Raw genomic sequence first — 19,801 nt, 5'->3', positions numbered from 1 at the left:
CAGAGACAGATATAAATGGTAATAAAATTTGTTTGCCAGAAACAGTGTTCTTAGGAAGCAAGTATTTCTTGGGAAATAAGTAGTTACTGGAGAGCTGGAATGATCCTTTCACTATCCTGAACGCAGAACTTTCCAGGCAAGTTCCTGGACCCTTCGAAGAACTGATCCATCAATCACAAGAGCTGCCTGCATGGCCATGGGCAGGGTCTCAGTTGTACTCTAGCTCACAATTTCTCGGTCCTGTGCCTCCCCCTCAAGCTGGCTGTGCTTCAGTACCAAAAGAAAAGAGAAGAATGTTGCAGCAATGTGAGTTCTGATAATATGATTGGCAAGTGCGGTTGCCGTCTTCTGGGTAGAAAACTGAAGGGTGGGTCCCATTTATAGGAAGCGTTTTGATTTACAAAAGAAATGGTTTCCTCGTGTCATGCTCTGCATGGTTTTTGTGATACATATTTTGTGATCCTTTTGAAGTTATAAAGTCATTCCTCGAGGGTATGAGTCAGTGCAATGGGATGGAAAGAAACACTTCATTTGGAGCCAGAATTTTGGGTTTGAATCCAGCATCTGCTGTTCAATATCTGTATAATCCTAAACAAATCCCTAAAGTCTCTCACTGAGAACATGAAAGGGTTGAAATATATATATATCATATATTATATATATAATAAACATATATATATAAGAGTAGTTAACCCATTATACAGAGGAGGAAACTGAGGCAGACAGGGTAAGGTGACAACTGAGACAGACAGGGTAAGGTGACTTACTCAGGCTCACACACCTCAGACTCTTCCCAGTTGTGTGAGCCTGAGTAAGTCACCTTACCCTGTCTGCCTCAGTTTCTTCCTCTGTATAATGGGCTGGAGAAGGAAATAGCCAACTACACTAGTATCTTTGCCTAGAAAACCCCAAATGGAGCCAGGGCACACCGAACATGACTAAAAAACACTCAGTAGCGACTCCCGGGCCATGCCCAGCCCAGGGTATTACATGTAGTAGGTGTCCGTGTCCTTTTTAGCCTTTCCAAAGGATAAGGGGAGTTGAGGTCACTTCTTTTTCCGATAAATTATCTCCGGGACAGGATGGGTCAGAGTTTGTCCACAGGTGCAGTTATATTTTTATGTAATGTCAAGAACTAATTTATTGCTTAGTTATTTCACCTGACATTTTCTCCAGTCTTAAAGTGAGTGAGTGAGCCATGATGCAAAGATCACTCGATGTGAAGTGGGAAGATGGGGCCTTGGGTACCAGCTCTCCCAGCTGGCAGAGGGAGTGGAGCACCGAGGATCAGAGTATTTCATTTCACAAGTCTAGAAGGAGTTCACCCGCACTTAGTGCAGATCCCTCTGGCTCCCCCATTCGTAGACCTTCATTCTCAAATTCTCGTTCCTCCGTCCCAGCCCCGCCATTAAGCAAACAAAGTTCTGGTCCAGGCAGGGCCCAGGCAAACAAGTTCCCATTTTCACTCCATCCCAAACAGAGAAAGGTGATATATAATAGACTAACCCTTCCCATTGCACAGATGGGGATCAAGAAGCCAAGGAGCCTGGCCCAGTTCCTCCAGCAGTGAGTGCAGGAGCAATGAGATTTTCTAGCCTCTTGCATGGTCTAGATCCTTCACTATTCTGTCTTGGGGCCTTTGGGGATAAAGATGACTTCTAGACATGACTTCTCTGAGTAATGTTTAAGAAACTGAAGGAAAAGATGTTTCAGTTAGATGTTAGTGGGAACAAAGAGGTAATTTTGTTCCCCTTCAAGGTTGTAGATCCCGATTCAATCCCCAGTGCCCTTGTGGTCTGTGGGCCCCGGCTCTGGACAGAGAGATGGCCTTGGACTTAAATCCCGCCTCCGCACAGGCAAATCTCTCAGCTGCTAAAGCAGTGATTCTCCGACTTCTTGATCTGGGGAGCCCTTCACATTTACACTCTTCAAATGAGGGAGACCCCAAAGAGCTTTTGTTTCTATGGATTCTAACTGTCCGAAACAACCACATTAGAAACGGGAACTAATGCGGTTTAAAATATTCATTAATTCCTTTAAAATAACCCCAAGAAGCTCATTACAGATAAACATAAATAACGTATTTTAGGAAAATGAGCTACTTTCTCCCCCAAAAGAGTGGGAAGGGTAGCATTGGTGTGCAGCCTTTCTGCTGATCTCTTTGCCACCGGCTGAACGGGAGGCAGCTGGACGCTCGCGTCTGCTTCTGCTTCCAGTTTTTGTGCCGGGTTGTTTTATTTGCATTAAATCAAGTCTGGCCTGGCACAGAAATGTGCTTGGAAAGGGAAGGGATCTTGCACACGTTAGGTTTTTTAACGTCCCTTTGAACTTGAAGGCCCCTGAAATGGTCCGTGGGGGCCATCCCTGGGGAAGCCTGATGTAGGCCGGCATTTGGAAAGTGGGAGAGGGAACTCCCGGGTCCCACAGGTCCCTTGGCCCCCTTCTTCTCTCACTCAGCCTCAGGGGTCTCCCCTCAGCTGGGTCCTCCGGAGGATGAAGGGGGTGGGACTAGATTCTCTCCCGGCCCTTGTATTTTTACTGCAAATTCTAGGACCATAGGCCCCTGAGCCCTCTCCTCGGCTGCCAGCGCGGACCCCTCTCGCCCCTTCTCGGCAGCGTGTGGCGGACCAGGGCCGAGGGGCCCTCCTGTCCGCTTCTGAATGCCCTGCCTCCAGGGGAAGCCCGCTCTACTTCCCCAGGGCTGTCTGGTGTCCAGGTGGATTCCAGCCGCCCCGATAACTTCTCCTGTGTCCAGAGCCCACCTCCTGCCCATTCCTTCCCGCCACCATTTTTCACGGGCTCCTGGCTGAAGTGATGTCTCGGCTCCACTTCTTTGTCCATGTGGGGTGGCCATGCTCTGCCAGGTCACCAGCCTCCCAGCCCCCGGGCCCCCTCCCGTGCCCCCTCGGAAGGGGGCTCCCAACCCAACATTAACAATTATTCAGTCACTCGGGTAAAAGCAAAGCATTAACTAACACTCTGCAGAGCTGTTCCGGCCTGGTTCTGCAGAGAAAAGTCTCTGACTTAAAATTCTCTCAGAAGTTAAAAAAAAAAAGCTGTATATAAGCTGCTTTTTTCCTCCTGATGCTCCTCTGCTGTCTTGAGTTCCTTTTTTTTTTTTTTTTTTTTTTTTTAATTTTCCCTACCATTAACTTCTACGGTAAAAGAAGAAAAAAAATCTCTAAGATGCTCTGCAGCGGGAAAGGAAACCAAAGCTGGCCCCAGCAGCTGCAGAAGCAAGCGTGAGTACGGGGCATTATAAAGCCATCCGCCTGACAACTGATACTATCCACTGGTGAGGAGCTGTTCCTAGCCCCACTGCCTAAAACTGCCCAATGATCACTCTGGTTATCATCCCCACATGTTCGCAGCAGTCTTATGATTTAGGGAATTAATTGGGGGATTTGTATGAATTCCCTAATCAACCAAAAAGTAATTTTTAAAAAATGCCTACTATGTGTCAAATACCACAGTAGGCTCTTGACATAAAAGTACAAAGAATAAAACAATCCCTACTTGAAAAGGTCTTGCAATATCATGAGGGATAAAATAAGTGCATACAATAATATAGATGAATGCTCATGTTCTAGCCAGTATTTGTTGGTTTTTTTTTATTATTAAAGGTTTTTATTTTTCAAAACGTATGCGTGGACAATTCTTCCCCATTAGCCCTTGCGAACCTGATGCTATTCTTACTTTGTTAAAACAGTAAAGTCTAGATCTATTGAAAAACAATTCTGCGTAATTAACATCAAAGAATCCTTTGAAAAGACTCCAATATCCTTTTAGGCTTGCAGCCATTTGACACTGCTCTTTGGGGAATCATTTATCATTTACCAACATAATTTACTGGTTGTAAACACTCGAGTTCTGGTAAAGCTGGTCCATGTGTCTAGATAGAACACAGAGAGGTGAGATATTAGATGCTTTTCCCAAAGTATTCCAATTTGCCAATCACTGCCCCAACTTTCCTTCCTGTGATGAGTCCACAGTGGATGATAATGACTAGAGCTAGTATTTCTTTTATTTATTTTTTTTTTTGGACTTGGCTCTTTTCTTTTCTTTTTAAATTTATTTATTTTTTTAATAGCCTTTTATTTACAGGTTATATGTATTGACAATTGCCAAACCTCTTGTAGAACTAGCATTTCTATAAAGCTTTAAGGTTTGCATTACAAATATCATCTCATTTTATCCTCACAACAATGGTGGGAGAGAAGTGCTGGGGTTCTTCCCATTTTCACAAATTAGGAAACTGAGGAAGACAGATTATGCGAAGTATCTGAAGCAGGTTTTGAACTCGGGTCTCCCTGAGTCCCAGTTTAGCACTCAATCCTTCTTGATGTCTTGATATAGGAACAGTTTTTCTGTTAAAAGAAAAAAAAAAGCTACAGGCTGGAATTGGCATTTGGACATGATGTATCGAGTGGCAGACCCTGGAATCTTATAGAAGGTCCGCGTGGCCTTTTTCACTGAATTATAATCCAGAAAGAAGTATTTATTAAGTGTTTGCTATGTACAGGGCATTGTGGCAACATCTGGGGACATAAGGGGAAAAGCGAGGAGCTTTGATTGTAAAGCCTCCTTCACACGGTGCTAGAAAATAGCGTGTTTTCTGTGGGATTTGTCCGTTTCCTCCTCCAATCCACGTCACCAGCCAAAAAGGAACTCGTGAGGCTCCATTGGGTCACAACATCAGGCCACCCTCCTTTTCTTCCTGGATTTGTCCTCCCTTTACCTTGACTCACAATTCATATCCCTGCTGAGGTCAATTAAAGTCAAAGGGGAGATGTCGGCTTGATTTAGGAAAATTGTATTGTTTGTCTGCCTCTGGTTTATCTCCCTTGGTTGGGCTGTCATTTGAATTTTATGTTTTTGTCCTTATTTCTTCAAACCATTTTTCCGGGTAGCATTTTCAGCGCCGTGTTTGCCCTGTCTACTTGCAGAAAAGGTGTTTGTTTCTCTAAAGCACCTCGTCCTTCTCGATTTCCATCATTTTTATGGTCTTCCCTTTTGCCGTCGCTGCTCCAGCCGGGTTCTGTGGTGATGGTACTTTGTCACAAAGACCCGCTAACTTCGTTGCCTTCGCCTTTCAAACTTTCTTCCTCACGGTCACCACGAGCCCCTATAGCTACAATATACTTTCTGCTGAGGGAAAAATTATAATGACAAAACCCGGAGAGAGAGAAAATTTTGAAGAGATGTTATTAAGGCAAGATGATAAGTAGGTACATTCATTCAAATGCAAAGTAGAACAAGAAAGAAAAAAAAATTCTGACCTGAGAGAGAGAGAAAAAGAATCTGAGGCAGGAGAATTATTAATTGATTCTGCTGCCCATCTGTTTTATAACCCTATGAATGTTGGGCCACGAAGCAGACTCGGAGAGGCTTCCACGTTCCCAAATTTTTGCAAGAGGGGATTTCTGTGTCTTATTTGTGACATGTTTAGATTGTCCTGCAGTGAATTATGCTGGGGAACTTGATTAGCTCATGGCTCCACAGACGGGGAAGAAAGGCTGAGAATTCAGAATGAAGATCAGGGACTTCCATTTACAGTTAGTTTCGTGATGTTTAGAATAATACCTGGCTTATTTTATTGGTGCTTAATTTATTGACCTACCGACTGGCTGTTGTTGAGGTCCCGCTACTCCAAAGCCCCATCCTGTGCAGAACAGCAACTCCATTTCTATTTGGCGTTCAGTTTTACAAAGTATTTACCTTCCAACAGTCCTATTGGGTGAGGCAGCTCAGATTTTCATTATTTTTTTTCATAGTTAGGTCAATAAATACTTAAATGGCACCTACTGTGTGCCAGGCACACTAAGTGCTGAAGACAAAAAGAAAGGTCACAGACATTCTGTTTTCAAGGAGGTCCCAGTCTAATGGAGGAGATGGCACGTGGACACACATATACACAAGCTGGACACAGGGTGCTAGAATAACGATGGTAAACTGTGGCTCCGGATTTCAACCCCAGCTTGTTGAATCTAAGTAACTTCTTTCAACTATGCTGCTGCTTAGGGGATGCCTTCCTCCTCATGAGTGCCCCACCATCTCTGACAGAAAAGAGCATGGGCCCCTATGCTCTTAGCTTCCTTGGCCCTCAGTTTTTTCATCTGTAAAATGAGAGACTTGTTCTGACCCAACAATACAACAACCAGGTCTGTATCCCAACAAGACCTTTTTTAAAGGGAGAAGGTCTTATTTGCAGGAAAATGTAGCAGCTCTTTCTGTAGTGGTGAAGAATTGGAAATTGAGGGGATGTTCATCAGGAAAGGATGAACAGGTAGTGGTATAGAATTGTAATGGAACATTAAGAAATGATGAGCAGTATGAGTCATCAAAATCCAGAAAGACTTACATGAACTGATCTATAGTGAAGTGAGCAGAACCAGGCTAATTTATTAATTGTGCAATATGTAAAATATCCATATTAGACATTTTGTGAAAGAAAACTGGAAGGAAGGAAGAAAGGAAGAAAGGTATTACACAGTTAAAACCTTTATTAGTTGCCTACCATCTCATGGAGGGAAAGAACTCAAAACTTAAAAAAAATAGCAAATGTTAAAAATAAATTTTCCATGTAAGTGGGGAAAAAATAAAATGTTATTTAAAAAATAGAATGAGAGGACTAGATGGCTTTTGAAATATCTTCTAGTTTTAAATCCTCCATCCCATTATCCTAAATTAAAGAATATCTAAAGGAAAGGAACTAGGATGATGATGGGCTTTAAAATCATCATCTAAGAATTGATTGAAGGAAATAAAGATGTATATATTGAAGAAAATAAGACTTGGCTGGAGGGGAAGAAGATTGAGATGATAGATACCTTCAAAGACTATGATGGGGCAGAGAGGCTGAACTCATTCTGTCTGGTCCCAGAGAGTAACGGTGGAGGAAAATGCCAAGGAGACAAATGCCAGTAATGTCAGTAATCGTTAATAACAAGAGCTGTCCCCAAATGGAATGAGCTACCTTTTTAGACAGGGCCCCCTGTTCAGATAGAAGCCCACTGGGGGGGGGGGGATGTTTTAGCAGATATTTCTTTGGGCCCAGCTTGGGCCCAATTTCTTCCACCTCTAGAATTCTGGGATTCTCTGTTGAACACTGCCAGCTTGACAAGGGGATGATTTGGTACCTGCCAGGATCTTTCTAGTCCAGACATCGGAATGGCAAGAGAGAGAGACCAAGAACAATGAGGTGGAGATAGCAGGCTTGGAGTCAACTGCCACTATCTAGGGAAGAAGATGTGGAAGTCTGAGCGAATCGGCCTTTGGGGATTTTCCTAAGTACGCAACCACAGTTATCACTAAGGTATCAGTAAGATACCAGCGTACATTGGTTTGCCCAAAGATGCTTTAATCCAGTTTTTTGTCTGGTGGTTGCAACTCGCATATTCTCACATATGGCCTGCCTCCCCATGTGCCAATTAATTCCCCTTACAAATGGTTCATTGTCATGTAGAAGGAAATTTGGGTTCCGACACCCAATCCCCTATATATTAATGTGGAAAGTAAACCAAACCGTACCTGGCTGTCTCTCTCATTTTCACGATTTTTACTTCTCCATAAAAATGCCCATGGATTTCTGCTGTGGTCTTCGAGCCGAATCCTTTCTTCCAAAGCAGCATGCTTTTGTTTATGGAGTTTGCGTGGTTATAGATTATGCATATAAATACTTTAAGGGAGAAATGAATCAAAACTAAGTAGTCTCAGATGGGATACTTTTACTTGTAAAATTCAAAATTAGCTCCAATCCAGAAATGAATCTTTTTAAATGATTAGTCCCTAAGCCATAATTATCCCAACTCTAACATTCAAATGTGAAAATTCCAGCTATGGACCCATAATTCATTGGTTTTCTCCCCTTATGGTGCTTTCTGCTTTAAATCCCTGAATGAACATGATAATTGGCCTTCCTGGTAATTGAGAACTAAACACTGGGAGGTAGCCTGGTATGGGGCAAAGAATATTGGGTTGGGGAAGCATGACACCTGGCATCCCCCACCAACTCTGGTGACCTTGGATTAGTCACATCACCTGTATGACCCTCAGATTCCTCATTTGTGTGATGAGAGAGTTGGAGTAGATTATTTCTAAATTTACTCCTGACTAACATTGTGTGAACCTACAATTCTGTATCTAAATCAGGTATTCCACTTTCCAGAGTGCTGTGGGAAGTCTGTTCAATTAAGGAAAAGGGAAGATGGGGAGAATTGTTTCAATATAGTTTTTATATGGGCACCTACATGGTGCAGTGGCTAGAGCATCTTTGGACTTGGACTCTGGAGGTCCAGAATTCAAGTTTTATAAACTTACTGGTTGACATAGGTCTGCCTCTGTTTCTTTGTGTGTAAAACAGGAATAGAAATAGCATGTCTCCCAAAGTTGTTGTGGGGATCAAATGACTTAATATTTGTAAAGCACTTTACAAATCTTGAAACACTATATAAATGTCATCTATCATTAGCATCAACATCATTAGTAGCAGTAGTTGGAGTCCAAGTTTTCTACTTTCACTTCAAATGTCCCTGGGATGAGTCACTCTTCAAAGTTTACCAGTCAAGATTTAGGTTGAGATAAGCAAGAAGAGGGTGCAAGACAGGGGCTTGTGTGGAAAGGTTCTAATAACTTAATATTTTGGTAAAGAATTGCTCTCTTTCCACTAAACACACTTTCTCATGATCTTGTTTGTTACCTTTGGCAGAGTCCTAGTTTCCCAACACGGGAGAATAGAAAGTACCTTCACTGCTTATTAAATGTATTTCTGCAGTCAGGTTAATGGGCCTTTATAATAGGAGGAAAATACTAGCTCTGTCACCAATCTGGAGTTGTAAAAGCATCAATTGATAGCACCTGCCCTCCAAAGCCACTTTCCATCCACTCTTTGTTGTGTGTCTGGGTGTGTATTTTGCATATATGTTGTCAACCCTATAGAGTGTAAGTTTCTTGGGTATATCCTCAGTTCTTAACACGCTGCCCAATATATATTCAGTGCTTAACCCAGGCTTATTGATGGATCAAATGAAATCATTTATTTTTAATACTGTAAAGAGCCATAATAGTGGTATTGTGCCATTGTCGCCAAGATCTCTCCACTTTGAGGCATGGAGGTTACCCTGAATTCTTCAAGTGTGGATTCAATCCCAAAGGGCTGGCCTTCTTACGAGGTTATTTACCATAAAATACCGATTCTGTTCTCGGATCAAGTGAGAGAAATTTTGAGTCTGAGTCTTCTCATCTAAGAACCAAGACTGAAGTGTAGAAAGGCTCATTACCAGAGGTTGCCACCATGTGATGAATTCAGGCAGCCTCAACAATCCAAAAGGACTATTTGCCAAGGAGTGGGGGAGGATGTAATCTACATTGGTAGAGTAAAGTCTCGTGAAATTATTAGTCTTTGAATTATCGAAAAAGTATGCAAACGTCTCTCATTACTCCACAATCCAAATTCTTTGTTCTAACCGGGTTAGCCATCTTATTCATCCTCGATACAGGCTCCATTTGCTCCTGCTTTCAAAGTCTTTCTTACCTTGGTTCCTCACCCAGAATGTCCTATGGCTATTCTTCCATCCTACCCATCCAAAGCCCACTCTGAGCAAGCCCTCACTCTTTCATGAAGCCTCCCTTTATTGTCTTAGATCAGAATGAGTTTCCCTTTTTCTAATTCCAATTGTCTCTATAACTTTTCATTCACTCAACAATGATAAAGTCTTACTGTATGCAGAGCTCTGTGGTAGATACTATGTGAGATACAGTTTAGATAAGATATGGTCCTTGCCTTCAAGGAGTCTAGTAGGAATAGCATGCAATTGTAATCTATCTATCTATCTATCTATATAGATATATATGTAATATATAATATATATATAATATATATTATAGCTATAGGACAGATATATCTTGAGAATAGCAAAAGAAAAAATAAGGGGGGAAATGTAAATATACCATTGACACACATTTTAGCTCGGCATCAAATTAAAACTCAGAAAATAAAGCAAAAAGGGCTTCAGTTTTTGAAAATGAAGCTAGCATTGAACCTATTCCCTCTTCACTAAAATTAAAAAATAAAAACCCTATTCTCTAACATGATTTAGGGGCCTCCCAACTTGAACCTGGTCTTATCCCAACATTTCCTTCCCTAACATGGTTATTTACCATAAATTAAATCATCAGAATTGTTTATGTTGACGATAGAAACGCCCACATTTGCATATTTGCATAATGTGTTCACTGATTTCTAGATATAAATGACCCTGTGGAGTTTAATGAATCCTATGAGTACATTATATACTTGAGTAATTAAATTTGCATGTGGATTTCTGATATACTGAAGTTTTAGCTGAACTATAGTTAATACCATCCAGATCCTGATAGCTTATCAGCTATCAAGTTAAAGAAAAAAACCCAACTCATAATAATCAGTTATTCCTATTATAATTAACTTTGTCTTATTTGAAGACATAAATCTCTTGTTATGTTACTTCCTTGCTAATGAGATAGAACATCATTAGTAAAATTATTGCAAAGTGTTAACTAATAATAATAAAACGTTAATGGAGTTATACCTTCTTTCTACAAAAAAAATTCTAAGCATCCCGAATTATCTCATCTACTATTTGAAGTCTTTTGCCATCAAAACCCAGAAATTAACAAAAGTTGATATTTTTAATGGAGAGTAGAAATCAGACTACCTGCAAAGGTATTTTGAAAAACCCCATCACAAATCCTACTCCATAGTGGGGCTAAAAGATTACCTGAAGCTATACTATAATATTCTTTTTTTTAGTGATTTTTCCATTGACAAATTTCCCTGTTTGATATTTAAAGGTATAAATAATTTGACTCCAGCCTCAAATCCCATGGTTATCACTATAACTTTTCCTCTTTCCTCTACCATTTCATCTCCTACCCTCATACCTTTGTCAAGTTGCCCCCCATATCTGAAATACTCTCTCCACTTTCACCTCTTGAATATCTTAGCTCCTTTTAAAACTCACTGTAAACATTACATTCTTTGAGAATACTTTCTTAGTTGCCCCCACGTGTCAGTGCTCACTCTCATCAATATGTATTTTTTATACATGTTGTCTTTGAACAGGATGTATGCACCTTTAAGAAAAGGGCTGTCCAATTTTTGTATTAACATGGACATTGTCTAACTCAATGTCGGTCTATAGTCGTCATTTAATAAGTATTTGCCACTTAACTTTTTCCCAAGGACCAACCCAAATAAGGATGAAAAAGCTGATCAACAGTAGGACTTTGGTATTGAATCCTTTGGCCTTCGTATCTCCAACCCATGAAATAAAACAAACAAAAAAATGTAAAACATCCCTCAGCCCTGTATGGCCAGTTTCCTATTCTGCAGTGATGGGGGAAGGAAAGAGAACAGAAAGTGTTGAGAATTACACACTTTTTAGACATTTAGCTTCACTGCTGGCAAACAATGTGAGGTCCTTGTCCAGGAATGAATGAGTGCATGTACTGCTAGAGAAACTGAATCCTATCAAACTTGACATTCTCACTACAAATATATCCAGGAAACAAAAGAAAGTTTCAACTAAATGGAAGCATGAAGTTCAGTTTCTTTTTGGAGAGGCAAATAAAGGAGCTGAGGGAATTATTTTTTTATGTAACCAAAAACAACAAGAAACAACATATCATCGGATATTCAACCATTTTATATTGTATTGTTTGTGATAAGCATTTTCAGAAGAAAATAATATGATAATAATAATGAATAGAAGATTATTTACCAGTCCAGAGAGTGAAGAAGTACAGAAATTCAAGGGAAAGCTCAATATCTTCCAAATCAAATCATATGCTTCAATACTTGGTGAGTTTGTTGTAAAGATAGGGATAGAGAACAGTGAAAAATTTATTTCAACATATTCTGAGTAAGAAATGAAGAAACCAAAAAACTAATAAACAATATAAACACCTCCTACTGCATATTATTAATATTATGAGAAAAGCATCAGGACACATTAGATTTGGAAGCACCAGATAATACCAATAATGAACTAGGAGGGACCACTTTCTTATGTGGATATGTCCATATATAATTGGACCACTAATCAATATCAATTTAGGGGGAAATAAATATGAGAAGATAATAGTATACGACTGATCTATCTCTAACTTGAACTCTTTAGCCAAATTGTTAAACCTGAGAAAAGAACAGATATTGAAATGTATTATAATTTCTTAAGTTAAGGCTAATTTACCGATGGTCCACAGATCCTCTAAGGAGAAGAGATTACATCTTTATTTTCAATCATTTTTAGCTTCCTTATATTTTATTTTACATGTTTAAGAATATCATTGTTACTTTTTTTCATCAGGGTACCAAGGGGTCTATGACATAAAAAAAAGCCCAAGATCCCTTCTACCAAGGGAATTTAAAAGACACGTCATTGCCTCTTTTGGAGGAGCCTTAGAAAACATCCTTAGAATCCGCATCGGCCAAAAAAACACTCGATAGCCTTGCCAACTGGAGAGGGAAAGCAGCCAAGAGCAATTCCAAATATTACTTTGGAATATAAGCTCATTTATAAAAGGTTGCAGGGAATGATGGTAGGAGATCATGAGCAGAACTGCCTCACAAACTAACAGAATAAAGTTATGAAAAGAAAAACACAGAAAGCTTAGTGAAAGATCTAACAAAGTTAAATTACCCAAATGGCATTTAAAAATGAAAATGTTAAGTAAACAAAATGTATGAAAACTTGTAGAAAAATGTCAATTATTTTATATCAAACTATTTTCTCTATCAGTGACAATGGAGCCATCATATTTGGACTTGAACATCTTGATTTCCTGTACAAAGTAGAAATGGTGCTAAAGAACAGTGATAGAAAAAATAACTATACTGTGTATGCCAGAGAAAGTGATTTTAGGATCAATTTTCGATATATCTGAAAAAAGGAATGGTGCCAAATGTTTAGAAAAATTCTTAGACCTTATGACTGTCCAAAAGATAGAATTTTTAAAAATCTGCAATTACTAATGCAATTAGTAATTACTTTCCCATCTTTATAAGGTCTTAGGAGAAAAAATGAAAAAAAAAATACAATTGCTCAGACATTGAGGGCAATCTTAACTGCAGCTTGAAAAGGAAACAAAGAGGTTTTTGCTTTGTAGTAAAACCTATGGACCCTTCTCAGAATAACGTTTTTAAGAATATGAAATTAATAGGATTACAAGAGAAACCAATTATATTGAAACACAATACTCAAAATATGTATTTCTTAACACCAGATTCATGACCAAGGTTAACAGTTTCTGAAACAGCAGAAATGAGTCAGTTTCTCCTTTGTCCTGGTACCGTTGCAGGTTCTGAAGATCAACTTTTCAAAGTTGGTTGATGAATCCAAAAAAAAAGTAGTCAGGCTGATGATAAGCTTTGGTCATAACAAAGTAAGCATCAGCTGAAATAATTAGAATATTTAGACTGGAGAAGAACCTTTCCCCTCTCCCTTTTCCTTTTCCTTTTCCTTTTCCTTTCCTTTTCTCTTTCCCTTTCCCTATCTCTGTCTTTATTCCTTTCCCTTTCTCTTCCCCTTCCCCTTTCCCTTTCCTTTGTTTCCTTTTCTGTTCCCTTTCCCATTCCCTTTCCCTTTCCCCTCTGATTGAATAAGAGAGTGTGACTTGGCCGGTGCTTTGGCAACAGCACTGTGATAGCCCCATGGAGGATGCAGTATCCTGAGGAGACAGACCCTTGAAGAAGGGAGACTCACAAAAAAATGAGGGGATGAGAATCCACATCCACAAGGTGTCGGTGCCGGGGAGACAAGGAGGTTTTTGTGACAGAGAGTTAGAGTGGACACGTCTCAGCCACAGACTGGGAGGCTTGAGAGAAGGGGACACTTGGCTTGGGAGCATGGATGCCCCAGCCCACTGTACAGGCCAAAATTCATAATAATAATAATAAGGAAATTAGGGAAAAGGGAGGAAGTGGAGGAGATGGGTGATGATTTCAGAGCTAGACATGGCGTTCAGTCAGATGAACATTACAGACTTTGTCCAATACTTGTATGGGTGCATATGAGGAGGGGAGAGAGACAAATGGGACAAAAGGGTGACAAAGTGGCCCCAGAATTTAGGAGAAGGAAATAGTCATTTCTAAGCTAGTGATATTTCCCTACAAAATTGAGATTATTTAAACTATTTTTACACATTTCTGTTTCCTGAATAATTTAGCACATGGTTTTCTTTTCTATTTCAAAAATATAGAATTAAATAATGTATAGGATTCAGACCTCAACCAATGTTCCGTGTGTAGGTCCATCTTTTTCATTGCTGTCGCTGCTGCCTTCACGATGGTCTGACTGCGTCAGATATGGCAGATTTTTACCGGCAATGACATCTCTGACTTTTCTCCCCAAGTGTTTTAAATCCAGTGTCCCGCACAGCAATTACCATGGCCAACGTCCACTGCAAGATTCTGTAAAAAGAATATTGTTTCTGAGAATGAAGGGCGGATCCAGGGTTGATTTAAATGCACAGATAAATAATGCATCCTTTAGCTTATCCATGGTATGAACATATGATGTAGGTATAAAAATAAAATGTGTTCACACTCTGACATAATGCTTGATGATCCAGAACGGTGGCAGGTAATGGTGGACAATGCAAAATCACATCTGTTATTTGAAGAATGCTGCTTTTGTCCTTATCCATTCATTCAACAAATATTAATTGAGCACTTATTTTGGAAATGACTGTGTGCTAGGTAGGTCCTAAGGAGGATATCGAGATGAATAAGACTAATAAACCACCTTTATTATTCTAGGCTGTCTAATTTTTGTCCTTGATGAACTTACAGCCTAATATAATAAAGGTGTATCTGTGAATTCACAGCATGATTCCCCCCTCAAAAAAAAAAATCATGTAGTTGTATCATGTTGCCTTATAAATACTCAGATGATCCTGAAAAACATTACAACTTTCCCACATCCCATCCGTCCTTCATCCATATAAGTGTGTGTGTGTGTATAATATATATGTATGTATACATATATGTACACACACACACACACACACACACACACATATATATATATATATATATATATATATATATATAACCTTACCAGCTCACTTTTCCTTGTCGGAAATGGACCAACTTATCTCTCAGATCAATGCAAAGGACCAACCCTAAGCAAAGCATCCCTCTTCCTCACTCTACCACCTGGGTGATTTGCTACCCAGTTCATATACTTTCTGAGCTGGAGGTGGTGATTAAGAATTTAGGGTTAATGTGAAGGAATCACAAACTTCTTCCCCATCCAGCTCCTGCTGGGCTATAAATTGAAAGGGTGGTGAAATCAGAAAAGGATTTATTTAAAATAAGCAATGATATCACAAAGAAATTGAAAGCAAGGTGTGCTGTGGATAAACTTCAGTGTGAGTCAGTCACCAGCAGTTAATTGAGTTGAATGTAATTTTGCTTAGATTCCATATAATACTACTGGGTTGCTGTATGTTCATTTAAATCTTATATTTCAAATATATATATATATATATGCACATTTATGCTAATCAATAGATATCTCAGCTCACCAAATTATTCGGAGTGGTTTGCAGTAATTGCTTTCAAGCTGGGGGTCGTTTATGTGCAAAAATTCATGTGACTTAACATATTTGGTGACAAATTGTTACTTTTCATATAATATTTTAAATTATACATTCAAATTTATTTCATCTAGTTATCCAAGTTTAAAAGCATCAATGATTCTTTACATTAGTCATAACACCTGATATAATAGGTTGAATTTCTCAAAATTAATTCTCTTTTTTCCTTAAAAATCAGGCAAATTTCAGTTCAATGCAAAAAAAGAGTTCTTAACAATTAAGGTAACCTCAGAAGGGAATGCGCTACCTTGAGAACAGCAGCTTGCTTTCACTGGAAATGTTTAAGCACGGGCTAAAATAACCCTCTTGTCAGGGATGAACCTGTTACTGTAGGGGGATAGAAGGGGGCAGACCAAAGGACTTCTGCAGTCCCTCCCAAGCATTAAGCTTCTGTTGTTTGGAGTCTAACATACCACATATAGTCAGATGCACATCACACTGCTGAAAAGACCTGGAGACAGACTAGCGTAATGGAATGGGCACTGGGCTAAGAGATCCAAATTGGGCTTCCATCTCTATCCCTAAGCAAGTGTGGGCTCTTGGGCAAACCTCACTGCCCCTCGTTCAGGCTGGGATACAGGATGGGAAAGGAGAGAGTGGAATACAATCAGAAAACCTCAACAATTATCTCACCTGATCTCTTCATGAACAATGAAACTGAGGCACAAGAAAGGTCCTTACACTTGGAACATTCTACATAATATAATTATATTCAATCTAGGACTTAGGGAAAGCCAGCCAAAGACATTTAACGGCACGTGCTAGTTTTCCTAACAAATTTATACAAAGGCCCCAGAGTTGTCAGAATAATCTGTATTTCACAGGTCTCCATTTTTACCTTCTCCTCATGGGCATGGTGTTCATCCATATGAAGATTCTGTCCATATATGAGAAACTTCCAATTCTAAAAGCAACATGGCGCCTCTAGATGGTAGAGTGGATAGAGCACTGGCTGGGCAAGTCTCTTAACCCTGATTGCAGAAAGGAAAAAAGGAAGGAAGAAAGAGAGAAAGGGAGTAAAGGAGGAAGGGAGAGAGGGAAGGAGAAAGAGAGAGGGAGGGATTGTGAAAGGGAGCAAAGTGGGGCAGCTGAAATTCAGACATGTAAAAAGGGAAGGGTTTGATGGAGTTCATTTATCAGACATTTTGCATAGAATTACCCCTCCCCAAGTAATACTCATATTAAGTTTTCTCAGATTTTTTTAAATAATGTTGCCCCCAATATAACCAGTTCCCCTTCCATCCTAGGGTTACAACCTAAATATAAGAATAACAACTCACATTACATTGCTTTTTTCTACAATAATCCAGTCAAGTAGGTATTGCAAATGTCATCATTCTCATTTTGTAGTTAAAAAACAAATAAGTGAACAAAAGATGTCTTGGATGGGTTAATGACTTACCAAGCTGATCAGTGTTGGGACTGGGACACACACAGAAGGTTTCTGACTTTCCACATGCTCTTCTCTACTGTTACACTAAAAAAGGAAAGTTAAAAAAAAAATTAAAAACCTAAACCAAGAGAAATCCCCAACAGTAACACCACAATGAAGCTGGCTGCCCAGTTCAAATCTTCCCTCTGCCATGTATTAATCACGTGATTGGGAAAAGTCATTTGGTTCCTCAGGCAGCTCAGGGATGGGAATCACAGACGCAGCTGGGTTCTGCACCCATGCCAGAGGTGTCCATGCTGGGACTTCCAGAAATCAGTAAAATCAGAGGACTGGGCCAAAACCCCCAAAAGAGAAGCGGGTCTCCATGGCAGGAAGGCTCCTATGACATGGGAGCTTTTGAGGGGAAATCTGCCCCATGCATCATTCCCGTGTCCCAGGGCTTGGCTGTTAATCTCTACTTGATAATAAACATTTGTTCAATTTTCCCCACAGCAATTGGAAGGACCCTGATCCCCCGCTACTTCAGCACTGTCTTTGAAGGAGGTGTGACGGACCTGTATTATATTCTTAAGCATTCTAAGGAGTCGTACCACAACTCGTCCATCACGGTGGACTGTGATCAGTGCACTATGGTCACCCAGCACGGGAAGCCCATGTTTACCAAGGTAAGGGGAGCAGCCCCCATCGGCCGCCCCGTCCATTTTCTCTCTGCTGCATTGAAAGCTAATAATGACCGTTTTCCCCGGAACGTGGAACTAATTTCTCCTCCTGCAGACGCTTTGCACGTGGTGAGATAATTTTTGTTGGTTACACGACCGGAATTTGTGCGAACTGCCATTCTGCTGTGTAAGTTGTGTGCAAGAGAGAACGTGGGTCTAGTCGGAGCATGAAAGCCTCAGCACTAACAGGATGGCCGTGCTGGCTGTTGGCGGAACTATTTTTATTGATTTCTTTATTTACTCTTAATGGAGAGTTTTCCAGCAACCAAAGACAGACCTGCAGTGTAAGAGAATCACAATAATTCCTATCTGAATAATGCTTGAAGGTTTACAAAGCACTTTCTCCCATGACAATCCTCCCAGGAGGCAGAGATTTAATAGCAGAATGCTCAGCTTGGAGGGGACTCGACCACCATCTGGCCAACCAGCCCCCAGCCCCAGCCCCACTACAGTATCCCTGGTGCTTCTCCTGCCCCTTCCGTCCCGATGGTTAGCTTAAATTGTTGGGCAGTTTCTCCTGAGACCAAGCCTAATTTTTTCTTTTTGGGACGCTCCTAACTCCTGGTTCTCTCTTTGGGGATCCAGCAAAATAACCTGAAACCCTCCCCATGGTAGCCTCTCAGATCCTTGAAGGCCATGTCCCCTTTGTACAAATGAGGAAACTGAGCCACAAAGTTGTTAGGTGCCGGCTGGGCTGGACTTGTAGAACATAATGGTAACGGGCTCTGGATCCCAAGCCCATCCTCCCCTGCCACGAGGCCGTGCCCATGTGTGTGATATATTACATATGTAGCCAGCTGGAGAGTAACCGGAGGCCATTTGGTGCAAGATCAGGTATAAGGCCCTTCCCGCCCTGGACCCAAAGTAGTTTTCATGGGTTGTGGCTATAACATTCAGCAGTGAGCTAATGCTTAGTAGGAGCCTTCACGGTCCATTCCCCTGCCCTTCAAATCTAAGATGACAAATTAGAGAGGAACTGTTGATCTGCATCAGTGGGTAGGATTCCCACACAGCGAATCCCCTACGTGGCCAAATTCATAGGTTTTGACTAATGGTTGACTCAAGGTCCCTTCTCCTTTTGAGGTGTAAACCAAGTATGAAGTCAACCCAAAAGGCCAAAATAATATAATTAAAGGCAGCTTGGACATTTGGTTTTTAACATATATAAATTAAACCAAACCTGTTATTCTGCTGCTGAGCTCTACAAAATGTTTGGAAAGCTCCCACGCATATGGAGGACAGATTTGCTGCGAGAGGTTCAAGGTTTAGTTAGCATCCTTCCTAATGGCACTTACTCTTTAGTAAGGGCAGGAGACACAATCATTGAGTCATTCAGCAAGCATTTAGAAGCACCTTGGGCTTCCATCCATGCTAGAACTCAGGTAATAATAAAACCCAAAATGTATGCTATGAAACCTATTAGATAGTACAAAAATAATGGAAGGCAGAGGAAGGGCTTGGAAGGCTTCTTGACAGAAGGAGCATTTGGACCTTGGATACCTAAATGGAAGCATAAAATGGGAGAGGGAAGCCATTCCTGTCGGGGGGAGCTGAAGAACAAAGAAATGCAGTGAAGCAGAAAAAGGTCATACTGAAAACCAAAGAGTAAGGACCCATGTGAAGTGCATACTCTGGGTTAGTTTGTAGAAGGAACCAGGGGAAGCTGGGCAGTAGCCTGGGAAATGTGAAACAACTGGTTGGATGCCATTGGATTTATATAGCATAACCACGGTGCATCCCAAATGCCCAGAGGCACAAGGAGCCAGGGATCAGATGGCACCTTTCCCTCCTGTTTTGACAAATGTGCAAAGAAATCTGTTTGTAAAAGTTATGGGACTTTCCCCTCCAGATGAGACAGGAACTCCGTATTTGGGAAAGGTTTTTGTTTCATGGGCAAGCATCACCATTTCTTTGATTATTGACTTATCAAGGTGCCGTTTCTGTTTTCTAGCCTAGCATCCTTATTGGCTCCTTGGAATCACATTAGGAACCCGTATCTAGAGAAAATGACATTTCCACACCCTTGAAAAGCCAGCCTTCTTGGCCTGTA

At 40.5% G+C, this 19,801-nt stretch overlaps 1 protein-coding gene across 8 annotated transcripts in view; it reads left to right on the top strand.

The window, feature by feature from the left end:
* LDB2 (LIM domain binding 2) overlaps positions 1–19,801 on the top strand; it is a 320,426-nt gene that overhangs the window by 233,013 nt on the left and 67,612 nt on the right. For all 8 annotated transcript variants that reach the window (XM_031942918.1, XM_031942916.1, XM_031942915.1 and 5 more), the window contains one exon: positions 17,525–17,697. In XM_031942918.1, coding sequence (XP_031798778.1) covers positions 17,525–17,697 — 173 coding nt within the window. The remainder of the gene's footprint in view (positions 1–17,524; positions 17,698–19,801) is intronic.

This window comes from Sarcophilus harrisii, chromosome 6 (assembly GCF_902635505.1).
Source record: "Sarcophilus harrisii chromosome 6, mSarHar1.11, whole genome shotgun sequence".
NCBI classification, from domain to species: Eukaryota; Metazoa; Chordata; class Mammalia; order Dasyuromorphia; family Dasyuridae; genus Sarcophilus; species Sarcophilus harrisii.
Note: the sequence above shows the minus strand (reverse complement) of the source record. Positions and strands in the feature narration are given on the sequence as shown.